This window comes from Vipera berus (assembly GCF_964194415.1).
Source record: "Vipera berus genome assembly, chromosome: 4".
Classification (NCBI taxonomy): Eukaryota; Metazoa; Chordata; class Lepidosauria; order Squamata; family Viperidae; genus Vipera; species Vipera berus.
The window spans coordinates 7,835,847-7,853,684 of NC_138206.1; the positions used below are offsets into that span (position 1 = coordinate 7,835,847).

The window sequence follows — 17,838 nt, forward strand, 5'->3', positions numbered from 1 at the left end:
TGATATGAGACCGGTTGGTTCATGGTTCACAAAACGTAGAGACTAAACAATCACTCAACTCTGGAATAATTGTAGCCAAGTAGACAGAGATGAACTCTAGCGGTTAGCAAATGTTTTAATATTAAAACAGAGACATTCACTTCCAAGAAGTTCAGTTTGTAAAATTCAGCAACAAGAATTATTTCTGAAGAAATTCAGCTTCCTTGTGCTTTGGGGCCCACTGTCCCAACCCACCTCCCTTCAACGTGTCGGAGTAAAACTGCAATTATTTCTCCAACATCTGGAAAGCACAATAGGAGGCCAGACCGTTTTATAGAACTACAAAACACAATACTGCAATAAAAAAAATAACCCTGACAATAACGATTTGTCTGATGCACGTATCTGAGGGGAATAAACCAACTGGCGATGCACACTTAAATCTTCCCTTCGCAAAGGAAAACATCTGGCAGCTATAAGCACCTTGCATTTTGTGGACAACGCAAGATAAAAAAGCAGAAAATACAGCTCTGGAAAAGCAGGTTTAAGTTTCCTGGGAATTAATGTGGCATTTTAAAGGGTATCTTCAATAATAATAATAATAATAAATCTTTCCTTCCTCTCGCTCACATCAGAGCTTCTGAAACTGTCTTTTCAACCTGATTATCTCAATATTCTGGATAAATTGGGAAAGTCTCAAAAAATAAATAAATCTAGAGCAACTTAGATCAGAGGCAAGGTGTAGAAAACGTGGTATCCCTATTAAGGCTCCCTACGGAGGATCCAGATTCAACCCACCCTTTTGAACTAGCTGGTGATGGGTACGTTGCCCTCTGCATGGAATTTTAAAATCAGCCCTTGTCAATAGTTGCACATCAGGGATCCCCAAATCCCAGGCTGCGGCACCGGTACCGGTCCATGGCGTGCCGGAAACTGGACTGCACAAGAGCCATCTGCACATGTCGGGATGCAGGCAGTGTGCAAAACCACACCCCCCTTCTGATCCACGGAACCAGTCCCTGGTGCCCAAAAGGTTGGGGGCCACTGTTGTATGTGGAAACACCATCTTAGGTAAACACTCATTGGTTTAACTAATCCAATTCTATCACGTAAAGCCAACCACTATGTGGCTTATGTACTGTTGGGAGAAAGCAGGGGTGTCAAAAATATAAATATTAAGATTTTTCTTTTGCACCTCCCTTCTCCCTACAATGGAGCCATAACTTTGGAGCTTTTCTCTTATTTGGCGGGATGGGGATGGGGCTGTTAACCACCCACACGCTCGTCTTTCAGGCCTGGCTTGTCATTTTTGGAGTGTGTCGATGGCTACCAGGGAAATTTAGCACTGTCGTGGCATCAGCAAAAGTTCTGAACATCAGACAACCAGCAATTGCAGCCTATAAACCGCAGATTTATGCTTTCGTGTGTTGGGTAAATCCGGCTAATCAAGACTCATTCCATAAGTTATGGCTAACAAGCCCAAGGGTCCTGTCAGTTTGTAAGCGAGTCGTGTTATGCTGGTTAAGTGTTTTGACTTCCCCAAAACAGCCAATCGGTTAAGGTGAATCTAAACGACCCTTGATAAAAGAAGAGTAATGTAGCAAGAGCACCACAGATTAACAAATGCACGCAGGAGCAACTTCTACCGGATTACCACAAAAGAGAATTCAAAGACTGCGGCATTTTGAAATTGCTCTGGCTTTCCTTCTGCCTTACAAACGGTGCTAAGCTAAATTTTAAAAGGCACTTTGGCTTTTTTTTTTTTGCTTCACTGAAAAAGGCCAAGATTTAGCAATAAAGTACCTCTTGACTCTCCAAAGGTCCCAGCGTTAGTCTCAGTCAACAATTGTAGAGAACAGAAGTGAAGGCTATCCTAGATCAGTGTTTCTCAACGTTTAAGATGAGTGGATTTCAACGCCCAGAATTCCCCAGCCGGCCTTGTTAAAATTGCTAAGGTTGAGAAGCACTGTCTTAGATCTTTCAGCCTTTTCTGAAACTATTTATTTATTTATTTAATTTTTATGTCACCTCTATCCCCTAGAAGGGACCCTGGGCGGCTTATAGATTCTCCAGCCTCTCAAGTTCCCAGAATTCCCAGCAAAAGTCAAGGCGATTAAGAGAATTCTGGGAGTTGAAGTCCATGCGTTTGGAAGCGGCCCAGGTTGAGGAACGCCGGGGGGGGGGGGGCAGAATTACTGCTATGCAATCCCGAGAATACCAACCTAGAAAGGGCCTAGATTTCCAATCTAGAATGGAACATAAGTAGCATTCTGTCTTCTGTGGGGGAAAAAAAAATCACAATACATTCAGTCGTCTTAGACATTAAGGATAAACTAGTGTTTAAGCATTCTCTGCTGGTTGGTTATCTCGTCCCAAGTGGGATGTGATCTCTAGTGCTGTTATGTACGAGGGCAACAGAACATCTGCTGAGAAGAAATTTCTCCACCAGAAGCTCTAAACTCGGAGACACATTTGTGCAGAGAAAAGAGTGTTCTGCTCTTGGGACCTTCCAGATACGTTAGGAGTGCAACCGTGTAAATTCTCAGCCAGTCTGAATTCTCATAGCTACAGTCCCAACTCAGCTGCAGTGAAGAGCAAGGAGATTCAACCCAAAGGACGAAGGCCAAGAAGATCAGGCTGGAGAAGAGAAAAACAGTTGCAGTAGAGGACACGACCGCTGGTTGCAGCTTTACCTCCCTTTTCCAGATCTTCAAGCTCCATAGATCTCTTGGGCTCCAGCAGATCACTCTTCAATTGGGCGCAAACTGTTTTGAGCGGTTTTGTCCAGAGCAATGGAGGATGAAAAAGATCACCGGCTGGTGAAAGGAGGTTGAAAGGATCAGCCAGAAGAGGTGATCTCAGATACGTTGTAGGTGTCCAATTAGGAGTGTTTTTGCTCTGTCCTTTTTTCCCCCCCTCCCTCCCATTGGAGGGCTTCTTATTTCCAAAATCGATAAAATCCCAAAGCAATTGCAAGGCAAGTGAAAACAGAGGCTGAAATTAAAAGAAAGGGGGAAAAACTGTGAATGTTTTTGGGTTAAAAGGTTTTGTGGAATTTGCCTTTGCCCTTTGATATAAAGAGCTTCCCTGGAGGTCTTCAAACAGAGGCTGGATGGTCATCTTAGAGCTGTTTAGAAGACCCAGCATTAAAAAGTACAAATTGGAAAGGGCTAAACCCTTGCTCAGGGCAAGTATCCACTACGACACTCCCAACAAAAGTTCAACCAACTGCACTTGAAGAACTCCGCCACTGTTTGCAGAGGACCACAGAGATAACTTTGGAGAAGTTACACAGAGGAGGAGGAGGAGGAGAAGGAGAAGGAGAAGAAGAGGAGGAGAAGACGAGGAGGAGGAGGAGAAGAAGGAGAGGAAGAGGAGGAGGAGAAGAAGAAGAGGAGAAGAAGAGGAGGAGGAGGAGAACAAGGAGGAGGAGGAGGAGGAGGAGGAGAAGGAGAAGGAGAAGAAGAGGAGGAGAAGAAGAGGAGGAGGAGAAGAAGAGAAGGAGAAGAAGAGGAGAAGGAGAAGAAGAAGAGAAGAAGAGGAGGAGGAGGAGGAGGAGAACGAGGAGGAGGAGAGGAGGAGAAGAAGAAGAGGAGGAGGAGGAGAAGAAGAAGAGGAGGAGGAGAAGGAGAAGGAGAAGAAGAAGAGGAGAAGAAGAGGAGGAGGAGGAGGAGAACAAGGAGGAGGAGGAAGAGGAGGAGAGGAAGAAGAGGAGAAGACAAGGAGGAGGAGGAAGAAGAAGAAGAGGAGGAGGAGGGAGGGAGGAGGGGAAGGAGGAGGAGGAGGAGGAGGAGGAGGGTTCGCTTCTCAGCCAAGAAGCTTCTTCAGTTCTGACTGGTCAGAACTAAATCCTTCCATCCCCCCCCACCATCCAGTCAGAACCGAGGAAGCTTCTTGGATGAGAAGTGAAACGTCATCTTTTTCTTGCTCAAGGAGAAAACACTCCAGCTGCCTTTTGAAAAAAGCACCTGACAATCTCCACGACGTAGTATGGAATGGTGAAACCCTTCAGCAGCCAGAGAAAATGATGCTGGTTTGTTTCGGTCGCTAAGCATCCCACTTTGGAGGCTGGCTTTTAACGCGCCAGGCACATACCTGCTAAGTAACGGATGGTTTCCAGCTTATTCGACTCCATGAGTGTTTTGAGAGCTGCGATTTCAGCGTCAATCTTATTGTTCACTTCTGTAAGGGAACTGTTGGTGCTTGAATCCTAGAAGGACAGACGGCATCACTTGGCACCCAAAAATGAGCAGGGGAGATGGCAGAGACAGTAAATTTTCTCCCTGCGGCTTAGTGTGGCATCAACATCCTTCGTAACGGAATAACAGAGTTGGAAGGGACCTTGGAGGTCTTCTAGTCCAACCCCCTCAAGCAAGAAACCCTATACCATTTCAGACAAACGGTTGTCCAATCTCTTCTTAAAAACCTCCAGTGTTGGAGCACCCACAACTTCTGGAGGCAGGTTGTTCCACTGATTGATTATTCTCGCTGTTAAGAAATTTCTCCTTAGTTCTAGGTTGCGTCTCTCCTTGGTTAGTTTTCATCTGTTGCTTCCTGTTCTACTTTCAGGTCTCTTTGGAAAATAGATTGACACCCCCCCCCCTTTTTGTGTGTGTGTGTGTGTGTGTGTGTGTGTGTGTGTGTGTGTGTGGCAGCCCCTGATCAGGAATCAACTAACCAAGAATTAACTAACTTTGAATACTAGGTTCTGTCCTGTTATTTAAAATGTACGCATTGCCTTCTGTCACGTTGCTACTTACTACAATGTACGGGTAGTCCTTGACTTACAACTAAAATTGGGAACAGAATTTCCATTGCTAAGCAAAGCGATTCCTAAGTGAGTTATGTGCAATTTTACCACCTATTTATTTTCCTACGGTTTTAAAGGAATCACTGCAGTTTGTGAAAGTGAATCCGGGGGGAAAAAACGCAGCACTCTTTATTAGTGAAAGTCAGCAGATTGAAATACCTAACTGAAGTTTGGGTGTTCTCAGAAAAAACTAAGCAAGATCAGACCAGGTTAATATTGGGATGAGATACCACAAGGAAATCCTAAGGTTGCCGGCTAGATTAGAGTACCCTGTGACCAGAAAGTTGAAAACACATCCTAGAAGATAGCTAGTAACAAACCATTTCCATATTTTTGGCCAGAAAACCTGGTTGGGTCCTTGGATTTACCAGAAGCCAACCTTGATTTGAGGGAGATTTAACTTTCCACTAATTTAAAATATGCATCTCCTGTTATTCATTCCCAAAAAAGTGAGCTTGAGAATATAAGTAACAGAAACCCAAACCCAAATGTAAACCACTAAGTTTACAGAAACCAGATGGGCGGGGAATCTTCAAGTTGCCAAGGTTGAGAAAAACTGCTTTAGATTGTGGACTTTTATTCCCCAGAATTCCAATACTGTCATGGCAACTGAAGAGAATTCTGGGAATTGGAGTCAGAGAACTGGAAGGCTTTCAGGGTAGGAGAAGCACTGCAACCCCATGTTGCCTGCAAACCAACAGATGTATTTCAAATGAAACAAAGAGTATCTAGAATTTGGAATAAAAGTGGTTCAAACTCTTACCTTTTTATGAAATTCTGTTGAAGCTTCCATCAGCTTTCTTTCCTGATCTGTGAACTGGAGAATTAGAAAAAGGAAGGAAAACATTTTTTTTATTTAAAAAAAGCAGGAATACAGAATCAGCTCAAAAAGTACAGTTTGTTCTTGACTTGCAAGCATTCATTTAGTGTAGGGGTCTTCAAACTTGGCCCTTGTATGACTTGTGGACTTAACCCCCAGAATTCCTCAGCCAGGCACGCTGGCTGAGGAATTCTGGGAGTTGAAGTCCACAAGTCATGAAGGGGCCTTAGTTCTCCTATGCTGGCTGAGGAATTCTGGGAGTTGAAGTCCACAAGTCACAAAGAGGCCTTAATTCCTCCATGCTGGCTGAGGAATTCTGGGAGTTGAAGTCCACAAGTCATGAAGGGGCCATAGTTCTCCCATGCTGGCTGAGGAATTCTGGGAGTTGAAGTCCACAAGTCACAAAGAGGCCTTAGTTCCTCCATGCTGGCTGAGGAATTCTGGGAGTTGAAGTCCACAAGTCACAAAAAGGCCTTAATTCCTCCATGCTGGCTGAGGAATTCTGGGAGTTGAAGTCCACAAGTCATGAAGGGGCCATAGTTCTCCCATGCTGGCTGAGGAATTCTGGGAGTTGAAGTCCACAAGTCACAAAGAGGCCTTAGTTCCTCCATGCTGGCTGAGGAATTCTGGGAGTTGAAGTCCAAAAGTCATGAAGGGGCCTTAGTTCCCCCATGCTGGCTGAGGAATTCTGGGAATTACAGTCCACAAGTCAGTCATAAAAGGGCCAAGTTTGAAGATCCCTGATTTAGTGACAGTTCATGGTTACAATGACACGGTGACAATGACAAGCAATCAGTGGGAGAAGCCAGATTGGCTTAATGTCCACATGATTCACTTAATGACATGATTCACTTACCAACTGTGGCCAAAAAAAAAGATAGTAAAATGGGGACAAAACTCATTTGACAACTGCCTTGTTTATGTAACAGAAATGTGGGGTTCCATTGTGGTTGCAAGTCAATGGTAAGAAAAAAAAATACCAACACGGAACTACTCACCATATCGGTCACTCTGCTTCTCTCCAGGTTGATGTCTAGCTTGTTTTCTGCTTTGATTTGATTAGTTTCATTCTTTAAAAAGGGAGAGAAAAACACACCCCTCCCAATTTTAGGAAGCAGAAAACAGAATATTCTTTCCCTGAATCTTCAAGTCTGCCTGAAAATTCTATTTCTCTTTGGAGATCTTGCTATTTGAAACCCATGGCCGAACCTAGGCAAAAGAAGGACTAGGGGTGACATGATAGCAGCACTCCAGTATCTGAGGGGCTGCCACAAGGAAGAAGGAGTCAAGCTGTTCTCCAAAGCATCTGAAGGCAGGACAAGAAACAATGGATGGAAACTAATCAAGGAGAGAAGCAACCTGGAATTAAGGAGAAACCTCCTAACAGCGAGGACAATTAACCAGTGGAACAGCTTGCCTCCAGAAGCTGTGGGGGCTCCATCACTGGAGGTTTTTAAGAAGAGAATGGACAGCCATTTGTTTGGAATGGTTGCTGCTTGAGCAGGGGGTTGGACTAGAAGACCTCCAGGGTGCCTTTCAGCTCTATTCTGATTGAAACCTGATTTCAGTACCTTGTGTAAGATTCTCGTTTCCACTTTCCTGCTGTTGCACAGTTGTGACTAGCATCTTTATTTAAAGTTATGGTTTACTGTTCAGTTACAGCACCTGGCAGAATGCCACAGGGCTGGGTGGGGGGCCCTTGGTCAAGGTTTCCCAAAGGCACAGATGGTTTAGGGCAGGGGTAGGCAACCTCGGCTCTTTTAGGACTCAGGGATTTCAACTCCTGGGAGTTGAAGTCCATGAGTCATAAAAGAGCAGAGGACCAGATTTTCTTGGATTAAAAGACTGTCCACAACTATTTTTTAAAAGCAGGTGTAGCTTCATCCTAAAACCTAATAGGTGGGCTGAACCTGTTCTACTTACCATTAGTTGCTGTTTAACTTGATCTAGTTCATTTTTCATTTTCTAAGGAAGAAAGCAGAGAAACAGCTGATGGCGCCGTAAAAGAGCTGTAACAGCAAAATATTGTTCTGTACCAGCCTGCTACCGGCCCTGCAGAAAAGGCAGGGACAACCCCTTTTACAAGAAGGCAAGAGGCTGGAATTACGCCTGCCAAATTTATTGCTACAAAAACAAACGGAAGAAGACACGAACCAAGAAACAGGAGCTTTAAGAAACAGGAACTATCCAAGCGGTTGCCTTCAGCAAACCAGCCCTCCCACACATTCCCCTTAAATACAGTTCAGGGCGTGGCCTCTCTCTGCCTCCTTCCGAGGTGCCCCATTGCCTTCCTCTGTTTACTCCTGACTGCCTGCCTCCTGCGTCGGGCGTCCTTGAACAGGGCCAGCTGTGGGTCATCTTCATCCACGCTGTCAGGCTCACACAGCTGGGTCTGCGTCGTGACCCAGAGGGGCCTGGCTGGGGGCTCTCATCAAGCTGTCCAACCCCCTCAGCAAGCTCTTCAACACCCCCCTCCTCCTCCTCTGAGTCGTCCGACCCAACTGCCGAACCCACAGGCTGACCCTGAATCACAACAAATATATGTTAAATTTCACAGCTGCCTTCACATAGTTGAGCAATGATGCAGCTGCTTTAAAGGGCTGCAACCAGCCATTCCATTCATGCCCCCACAAACTTCTGCTTGGGATTGAATTTGAAACACTGCCCATAACATGTAAAATCTGAAAATGTCAATTTTGCAGAACACCTTCACAAGCTAAACAAATATTTAGGCTCAGGGCATTTTTTGGGGGGGGGGGGGGGAGAAAATAATACCTCGTTTTCTGCTCTCAAATTGGCAAACTCGCTCTTCTCAAGAATGACCATATCCTTGCGAATGGAATCCAGATGAAACATTATCTGTTGCAAAGTTATTTCCTAAAACATAAAATAAAAATGCACTATATAAGCGCACAAAATTTTCAAGGCATCTTAAATATTCCTTGTTTTCCGGCAGGATATTTAATTTATGAGATGGGAATACGCAAGAAGACCGTTCTGCGTAATGACAACATGTTTGATGGGAAGTTTTGGAGAAGCAGTGGCAAACTTCACTGTATTTATACATTATATAAACACATATACATGTATACACATTTTTAAATACATTTTATACATTATATACAAACATATACATGTATACACACACACTTTTTAAGGCACATATCTAATATCAGGACAATTAGATCTCAAATTGCACGCACTTCTAGGGGTTCACGTGGGGGTGACATTTTTACAAGGCCATTGTCAAGTTTCCGACGTATGCTAACATCGAATGTTATTGCTTGACAGCCATCTCACTGCCAAAGTGTAACAATTCACACATTCTGTTTGGAGTGGAAGGACCAGGGCTTTTTTTCTCATAGAACGCTCAGAATGGCATTCCAACTTGGGAGAACAAGGCTGTACTTAAGCTATGCATTGCCTAAATAATTATAAAGACAATTGAGAAGATTATGTCACGATTACAAGGTAGTCCTCGACTTACAGTAATTTGTTTAGTGGCCGTTTGAAAATACAGCAGCTCTGAAAAGAGTGACTTATAGCAGATCCTCACAAAACTGTTGCAGCATCCCCACCGTCCCAATGGCTGCATGTCAAGGTAATGATCTACAAGCTAACCAGCTTGTATAATGTGGGATGAACGATGCAATGTTAGGAATGACTCAGCAGGAGTCTGTATCCCTTTAAGAGCTTGAGTATAAAAGGGAAGGCCTTGCTGTAGTCTTTCTCTCTCGTCCCTTTCCTGCTGTAACTGCTGTGTGTTGGAGTTTGCTGAATTATCACGTGTATCTTGTTTCTAGTGTGTATTTGTAGATGATATAATATAAACCACCATTTAAATACAAACCACTGTGTATTGTATTTACCCCTTGGTTACCTCAGCGCAATAAGACTGTGCATGCTCTGACACTGCAGCATCCGTGTGTGTGTGTGTGTGTGTGTGTGTGTGTGTGTGTGTGTGTGTGTGACATGATATCACCATTTCCAACCTTCCTTGCCGGCTCCCAGATCTGCTTAATAATCATGTCATTCATTCAACAGCTGCAGTGATTCGCTTAACAACCATAGTTAAAGTAGTCATAAAATCATGTGCAGCTCATTTAACAACCACCTTGTTTAACAACAGAAAATCTGGCACCAATTGTGGTTGTAGGTTGAGGATACTACCTGTATTAGGGCCCATAAAAAGTGAGGCATCCAAGGAATAACCCATCGGTTGGTTACCTGTTGGGCTTGCGTTACCATATCCTTGTAGACGGTGTCCAGGCTGACCGATGACAAACTCATTAATGCCGAGACAACAGTTTCAGCCTGTTCTTTTGCAAACCCTGTTGAGTATATAAAGTACACCGTAATCTAGTCAATTCAGAGTTCCGGTTAACAAGTTGAAAAGCAGAACTCCATGTTTTTCCCTTATCCTTCTAATAATCCGTAAGGTTTTATGCTATTTGTTCTCAACGCTGTCTTCATGGATGCAAAAGAGTGGGTGGCAATACCTCAGGGACGTTATTAGGGCTTGGAAGCTAAGCAGGGCCAGGACTGGCTAAGATTTGGATGGGAAGCAGCCAAGGAACCTCAGGATGAGTTAGACAAGAAAGTTAAAACAAGAAAATTGAGAAACACTTCAGAAGATGGTGATGGGAAACCAAGTCCATGATACTGATGAGAAAGCTGTACAGAAAGTCCTCGACTTACAACAGTTCATTTAGTGACATTCACAGTTACAACGCCACTGAACAAGTGACTTATGATCATTTTTCACACTTTTGACTGCTGTAGCATCCTCACGATCCCTTGACAAAAATTCAGATTCTTGGCAACTGACTCATATTTATGAGGGTTGCAGCATCCCGGAGTCATGTGATACCCTTTTGCAGCCTTCTGACAAGCAAAGTCGATGGGGAAGCCAGATTGACTTAACAACCGTGTTACTAACCTAACAACTGCAGCGATTCACTTAACAACTGTGGCAAGAAAGGTTGTAAAATGGGGCAAAATTCACTTAACAACCATCTCGCTTAGCAACAGAAATCTGGGGCTCCAATGTGGTCGTATGCCGAGGATTACCTGTAAGGTAGTGATGTTCCTTCTTAAGCAATACAGGTAGTCCTTGACTTACAACCATTCATTTAGTGACCGTTCAAAGTTTTTTTAAAAAAAGGACTTTCCATGGTCCATACACTTCCTATCATCACACAATTCCCCAGAGTCACATGATCAAAGTTCGCATGCTTTGCAACCGGTATTACCGTATTTATGACGCCTGCAGTATCCTGGGCTGATGTAATTGCCACTTGAGAACTTCTCACCAAGCTTCTGACAAATAGTCAATGGGAGAAGTCAGATTCCCTTAACAACTGTTTGATTTACTTAACAACTGCAGCGATTCACTTAACAACTGTGGCAAAAAAATTTTTTAGCATGACTCAGTGACTGCCTTGCCTAGCAGTGGAAATTCTGCCCCTATTGTGGTAGTTAAGTCGAGGGTTATCTGTCAGAAGGATCTTGTGGAGGGCTGATGCGACCCATTGAAAGATCCCACCCATAAGCCAACACTCAGTGTTGAAAGATATTCAGAGATACAATTCGTGGTGGCCCAGTGGTTAGAATGCAATATTGCAGGTTAAATTCTGCCCACAGTCTGGAGTTCGATCCTGACCGAATTCAAGGTTGACTCTGCCTTCCATCCTCCCGAGGTCAGTAAAATGAGGACCCAGATTGCTGGGGGAAAATAGGCTGACTCTGTAAACCGCTTAGAGAGGGCTATACAGCGCTGTGAAATGGCATATAAGTCTCAGTGCTATTGCTATTGCATGGAGGAAAGTTCTCCTAGATTTTCACTGGAGATGTTTGCTCACCATGGGCTTCTAGATCTCGCACAAGACGATGGGTGTCGAAGGTGAGTTTTCGTTGCTCCAGCGGAGTTATTTCAACTCTTCTCATATCGTACGAGTGTGCCGAGGCTGAAGCAGCAAAACCTGAGGAGCATGGTATGGTTGAGTTGTCTGCTTATGTCAGGGGTAGGCAACCTTGGCTCTTTTATGACTTGTGCACTTCAACTCCCAGAATTCCTGAGCCAGCATGGGGGAACTATGGCCCCTTCATGACTTGCAGACTTCAACTCCCAGAATTCCTGAGCTAGCCATGCCGAGGGGAAAGGGAGAGGTTTCCAAGCTGAGCCATGCTGGCTCAGGAATTCTGGGAGTTGAAGTTTGCAAGTCATGAAGGGGCCAAAGTTTCCCCCATGCTGGCTCAGGAATTCTGGGAGTTGAAGTCCACGAGTCATAAAAGAGCCAAGGTTGCCTACTTCTGGCTTATGTCAAATAACATTTGATCATCTTCTAGGGCAGTGTTTTTCCACCTCAGCAAACTTAAGATGTGTGGACTCCAACTTCTAGAATTCCCCAGCCAGCGTGCTTAGTTGGAGAATTCTGGGAGTTGAAGTCCACACATCTTAAAGCTGCTGAGGATCAGAAATACTATTCTAAGGGAAATGAAGAGAAAAAAAAACACATGCATTTTCCCTTGGAATCCTATTGCATTTACAGGACATCCTTACAGTGAGCACACACACCCTTTGGTTTTGCAATTGAAATCTCTGTATATGGGGAACACCCTTCCTAACTCCCCTTCCCTATAGTTTGAAAAAAATATATCCAGTATTAAGGTTGCTTCAAAGATGTTTTCAAAAATGCATTGTGGAAAAGAGGCATGTCTTGTCTTGGTGGAGCTTGGTGGAAATTAGAACTTGGCCTCCCTCCTTTTGATTGATCTTGGTTGGTCTCAAACGACTAAGCTGGGTTGGACTGATTAGCGTTTGGATGGGAGACCACCAGAAAGTTCAATCTATCTATACTGAAGTCAGATTAAAGTATTCTGAAAAAAAGCAGCAGCAGCAGCAAATAATTTCTTGGAGAATTTCCGTGATGAATTCAGCATGATTCAAAGCAGCGTGGATGTGTGCGTGGATGTATGTGTGTGTCCAACATGCATCTCAAGTCCCATAATTCCCAACTAGCCAACACAGATGGAGTCTCTTAGTCTTCATCCAACCATTACAGCACTTTCTCCCAACCCAGGATTCTACATCTGTGTTGGATTTCCACTGCCCATGATCCCCAGCCAGCAAACAAGTCAATTGGGTGTGTGTGTGTATGTTTGTATGTATGTGTGTATGTATGTGTGTGTATATATTGTATATGTACATCTATCTATCATCTATCTATCTATCTATCTATCTATCTATCTATCTATCTATCTATCTATCCATACACAATATATATATATATGCAATATATATGCAATATATATTTGTTGCATCTACCTACCTACCTACCTACCTACCGCAACAAAGCACAAACTAATATATATCTGAACTGAGTTTTAAAAGTAGCTTTAACACAAGCTTGATTTTGTTTCAATAGATTGGATTAATTTCAGATGTGATATTTCAGAATATTTCTCAGATATAATTCTCAGAAAGCAAGCCAAAGAAGTAACAGAGTTTGGAAATAAAACCAAGCGAAATACACTGGCTTTCTCGGTTTATCAGATTGCAAGCGAAGCATTCCTGGTTAATAGACTAAAAGTTCTCTCACCTCTGAATCGTGTAGAAAAGCCGTGGATGTCCCGCAACAACAGTCTCGGGCCCCTGGAACTAATTTGCAGCATCTTCCCACCGACTTCTGGCTGGAAAGACAGAACTCACACCAAAAGACAACCAAAGCAAGTCTAAACAAGAGCAACTTCCGGTCTGAAACCCAGTGGCTCTCTGGGAAATGTAGTTTTTATGTGACCGGCGTTCTTCTCTTCCCCCCACCCTCCTCTAGCCTCAAAGCACGGTGGGAAATGTATGCCGAGCAGACTCGTACTCGTAGAAGGGAGGAAACCAGGCGACCTTAGCTGCAAAGGTCCAGACCACTAGATGGCAGCAAAGAGCCAGTACATTCTCTCTGTTTTTTTCTCTTTCCCTCCCTCCCTCTTCCTCTTCCTCTCCCTCTTTCATTCTCATTCTTTCTTTCATTCTCTCTCTCTTTCTCTCCCTCCCTTTCCCTCTTTCATTCTCATTCTCTCTTTCTTTCATTCTCTCTTTATCTCTTTCATTCTCTCTCTCTCTTTCTCTCCTTCCCTCTTTCATTCTTTCTTTCATTCTCTCTCTATCTCTTTCATTGTCTCTCATTCTCTCTCTCTTTCTCTCCCTCCTTTTCACTCTCCCTCTTTCATTCTCATTCTCTCTTTCTTTCATTCTCTCTCTCTCTCTTTCATTCTTTCTCTCTTTTTCTCCCTCCCTCTCCCTCTCCCTCTCATTCTCATTCTCTTTCTTTCATTCTCTCTTTATCTCTTTCATTCTCTTTCTCTCTCTCTCTCTCCCTCCCTCTCCCTCTTTCATTCTTTCTTTCATTCTCTCTCTATCTCTTTCATTGTATCTCATTCTCTCTCTCTTTCTCTCCCTCCCTTTCCCTCTCCCTCTTTCATTCTCATTCTCTCTTTCTTTCATTCTCTCTCTCTTTTATTCTCTCTCTCTTTTTCTCCCTCCCTCTCCCTCTCCCTCTCCCTCTTTCATTCTCATTCTTTCTTTCATTCTCTCTCTCTTCCTCCCTCCCTCCCTCCCTTTTTGCAGATCAGATACAATGATCCCTAACAATGATCGATCCAAACACTTGATTTTTAAATCTGTGATGCAAGATAGGGTAAGGATTTGGATTGATGATGCAGATGATGATGATGATGACGATGAAGAAGATGATGATGACTTTGCTTTTTAGAAGGTCGCAAAAGGAGATCACATGGCAACCGGGGGATGGCAACTGTCACAAATATGAGTCAGTGGCCAAGCATCCGAATTTTGATCACATGACCATGGGGATGCTGCAACAGTCATAAGTCACTTTTTCAGTCCTGTTGTAACTTCAAACGGTCAAAGCGGGATATAAATGGAATTAAAATAAAAAAAATAAAAAATAAATATTACCACTAGAGGGCAGTGGTCTATAGCAGAACCACCTTGCTGAAAGTCAATAGTAAAGAAGCTACCAGTTTTTCTTCTCCGTTGTTCTGCTTCTTTAGGAGAAACAAATTCTACATTGTAGCATTAACTGTACAATTAACAGCCGCAATACATAGAATAGGAGAGCTTAAGATTAGGCATAGACCAATTATTAATTGCAGCAAAAGTGCGTATAGTCAAGGCTATGGTCTTCCCAGTTGCAATGTATGGCAGTGAAAGTTGGACCGTAAGAAAGGCTGAGCATCAAAGAATGGAGGCCTTTGAGCTCTGGTGCTGGAGAAGACTCCTGTGAGTCCCTTGGACTGCAAGGCGATCAAACCGGTCAGTCCTAGAGGAGATCAGCCCTGACTACTCTTTAGAAGGCCAGATCCTGAAGTTGAAACTCAAATACTTTGGCCACCTAATGAGAAGGAAGGACTCACTGGAGAAGAGCCTAATGCTGGGAAAGATTGAGGGCAAGAGAAGAAGGGGACGACAGAGAATGAGGTGGCTGGATGGAGTCACTGAAGCAGTAGGCGTGAGCCTAAATGGACTCCAGAATATGGTTGAGGACAGGAAGGCCTGGAGGAACGTTGTCCATGGGGTCGTGATGGGTCGGACACGACTTCGCAGCTAACAACAACAACAATTTATTAATTCTGGCTGGTGGAGTATTTTAAATAGTTTGGGACAATGCTCTACGAGGGGCTGCCACAGAGAGGAGGGGATCAACCTGTTTTCCAAAGCCCGTGAAAGAAAAACGGATGGAAACTGATCAAAGAGCGATTCAACCTGGGAATAAGGAGGAATTTCCTGACAGTGAGAACAATCAACCAATGGAACAGATTGCCTCCAGAAGTTGTGGAAGCTTCATCACTGGAAGCTTTCAAGAAGAGACTAGACTGCCGTCTGTCAGAAATGATATAAGATATCCTGCTTGGGCAAGGAGGCAAATTATTGCCCTGATTAATTGTTCAGGAAATTCCTCCTTAGTTCTAGGTTGCTTCTCTCCTTGATTAGTTTCCACCCGTTGTTTATTGCAATGCGTAACTTTGCATTCTTTTATTGAAATGACCAACAGTGGCTTTGTTTTCTGAAGATGGGAGGATCTTGTATGGTCCAAATTTTTCTTGGAGATAGCTAACAAGAAAGTAACAGCTGCTGCCTTGGACTCTCTTCTCCAGCCGTTAAAATGCAGCTCTCAGTTTCTCAAAGCTGATGGACATGACACATTTTAATGCAAGTTACCACTTCCGCGAGGCTGGTGCAGTGAAGAAACAGCTCAAGGGCTGTGACTTTCACCTATTTTCTTTGCTCGAATAGATTAGAGGCAAACCTAACAGCTTCTTGCATGCTGTCGTCCTATTTACGAGCTTGGAAAGACAGAATGTAGACTGTGTTGTGAGTTAGCACACGTGGCTTTCCAAACAGAACTGCCAGTAGTCCTCAACTTAATGACCTCAACTGACCCCAAAGCTTCTGTTGCTAAGTGAGACGTTTGTTAAGTGAGTTTTGTCCCATTTTACGACTTTTCTTGCCCTCGTTGCGAAGCTAACCAATGCACTTGTTAAGTTAGTCACGCGGTCATTAAGGGAATCTGTCTTCCCCCATTGAAGGTCGCAGAAGGGGATCACGTGACCCCGGGACACTGCAACCGTCATAAATACGAGTCAGTTGCCAAGCCTCTGAATTTTGATCACATGACCACGGGGAGGCTGGAATGGTCATACGTGTGAAAAGTGGTCACAAGCCACTTTTTACAGTGCTGTTGTAACTTCGGACGGTCGCTAAATGAACTGTTGTAAGTCGAGGACTGCTTGTACGCTAACCGTTGAGCTCAAGAAAAAAAAGGTGGAAAAACAATCAGCATTTGTGACTGCCAGAAGCTGGAGGGCGATCAAGAGAAGCACAGTATTTTACAGACAAATTTCTGGGGAAAAATTGGTTCCTTTTAAAGGACCTCACTGTTCCAGACGGGGTGGGAACGGCAATTCCCAGCTTTTCATGCTGAACAGGTAACTTGCCTGTTGTGCTGATTTGTGGGCCTATGTTGTACGCACAGGGGCAATGTGCCACCTGTGGGGTGGAAGAATTTAAGTCATTTCAACATTCATACATCTTGTCAACAAGTATTTAGCAAGCACTTGAGGCAAGCAGAGAGATAAGCACAAATTCTGTAGTGTAGCTGTGATTAAGACTCAGGAGGAAATTAGAGTAGCTACAGGTTTACAATTAGCAGGTGCAAACAGTGCTTGACGTATGACCATAATTATGACTGGAACTTCTATCAACTTCCAAAGTGTAGGGTTTCCTGCCTGAGCAGGGGGTTGGACTAGAAGACCTCCAAGGTCCCTTCCAACTCTGTTATTCTATTCTATTCTATTCTATTCTATTCTATTCTATTCTATTCTATTCTATTCTATTCTATTCTATTCTATTCTATTCTATTCTATTCTATTCTATTCTATTCTATTCTATTCTATTCTATTTTTTTACCATCCCATCCCATTATTCTATTCTATTCTATTCTATTCTATTCTATTCTATTCTATTCTATTCTATTCTATTCTATTCTATTCTATTCTATTCTATTCTATTCCTTTTTCTGTTCCATTCCATCTTCTCTTCTCTTCTCTTCTCTTCTCTTCTCTTCTCTTCTCTTCTCTTCTCTTCTCTTCTCTTCTCTTCTCTTCTCTTCTCTTCTCTTCTCTTCCATTCCATTCCATTCCATTCCATTCCATTCCATTCCATTCCATTCTCTATTCTATTCTATTCTATTCTATTCTATTCTATTCTATTCTATTCTATTCTATTCTATTCTATTCTATTCTATTCTATTCTATTCTATTCTATTTTTTACCATCCCATCCCATTATTCTATTCTATTCTATTCTATTCTATTCTATTCTATTCTATTCTATTCTATTCTATTCTATTCTATTCTATTCTATTCTATTCTATTCTATTCTATTCTATTCTATTCTATTCTATTCTATTCTATTCTATTCTATTCTATTCTATTCTATTCTATTCTATTCTATTCCTTTTTCTGTTCCATTCCATCTTCTCTTCTCTTCTCTTCTCTTCTCTTCTCTTCTCTTCTCTTCTCTTCTCTTCTCTTCTCTTCTCTTCTCTTCTCTTCTCTTCTCTTCTCTTCCATTCCATTCCATTCCATTCCATTCCATTCCATTCCATTCCATTCCATTCTCTATTCTATTCTATTCTATTCTATTCTATTCT

General features: G+C 43.0%; 1 protein-coding gene across 1 annotated transcript; it reads right to left on the bottom strand.

The window, feature by feature from the left end:
* Positions 1 to 90: 90 nt before the first annotated feature.
* Positions 91 to 13,289, bottom strand: CCDC90B (coiled-coil domain containing 90B). The gene is made up of 9 exons (XM_081327871.1): positions 13,211 to 13,289; positions 11,471 to 11,590; positions 9,837 to 9,940; positions 8,385 to 8,486; positions 7,533 to 7,574; positions 6,608 to 6,679; positions 5,553 to 5,606; positions 4,075 to 4,189; positions 91 to 2,973 (listed from the first exon to the last, which is right to left on the bottom strand). The coding sequence occupies exons 1-9, from the start codon at positions 13,281 to 13,283 to the stop codon at positions 2,918 to 2,920; spliced, it is 738 nt and encodes a 245-aa protein (XP_081183997.1). The 5' UTR covers positions 13,284 to 13,289; the 3' UTR covers positions 91 to 2,917.
* Positions 13,290 to 17,838: the final 4,549 nt, after the last annotated feature.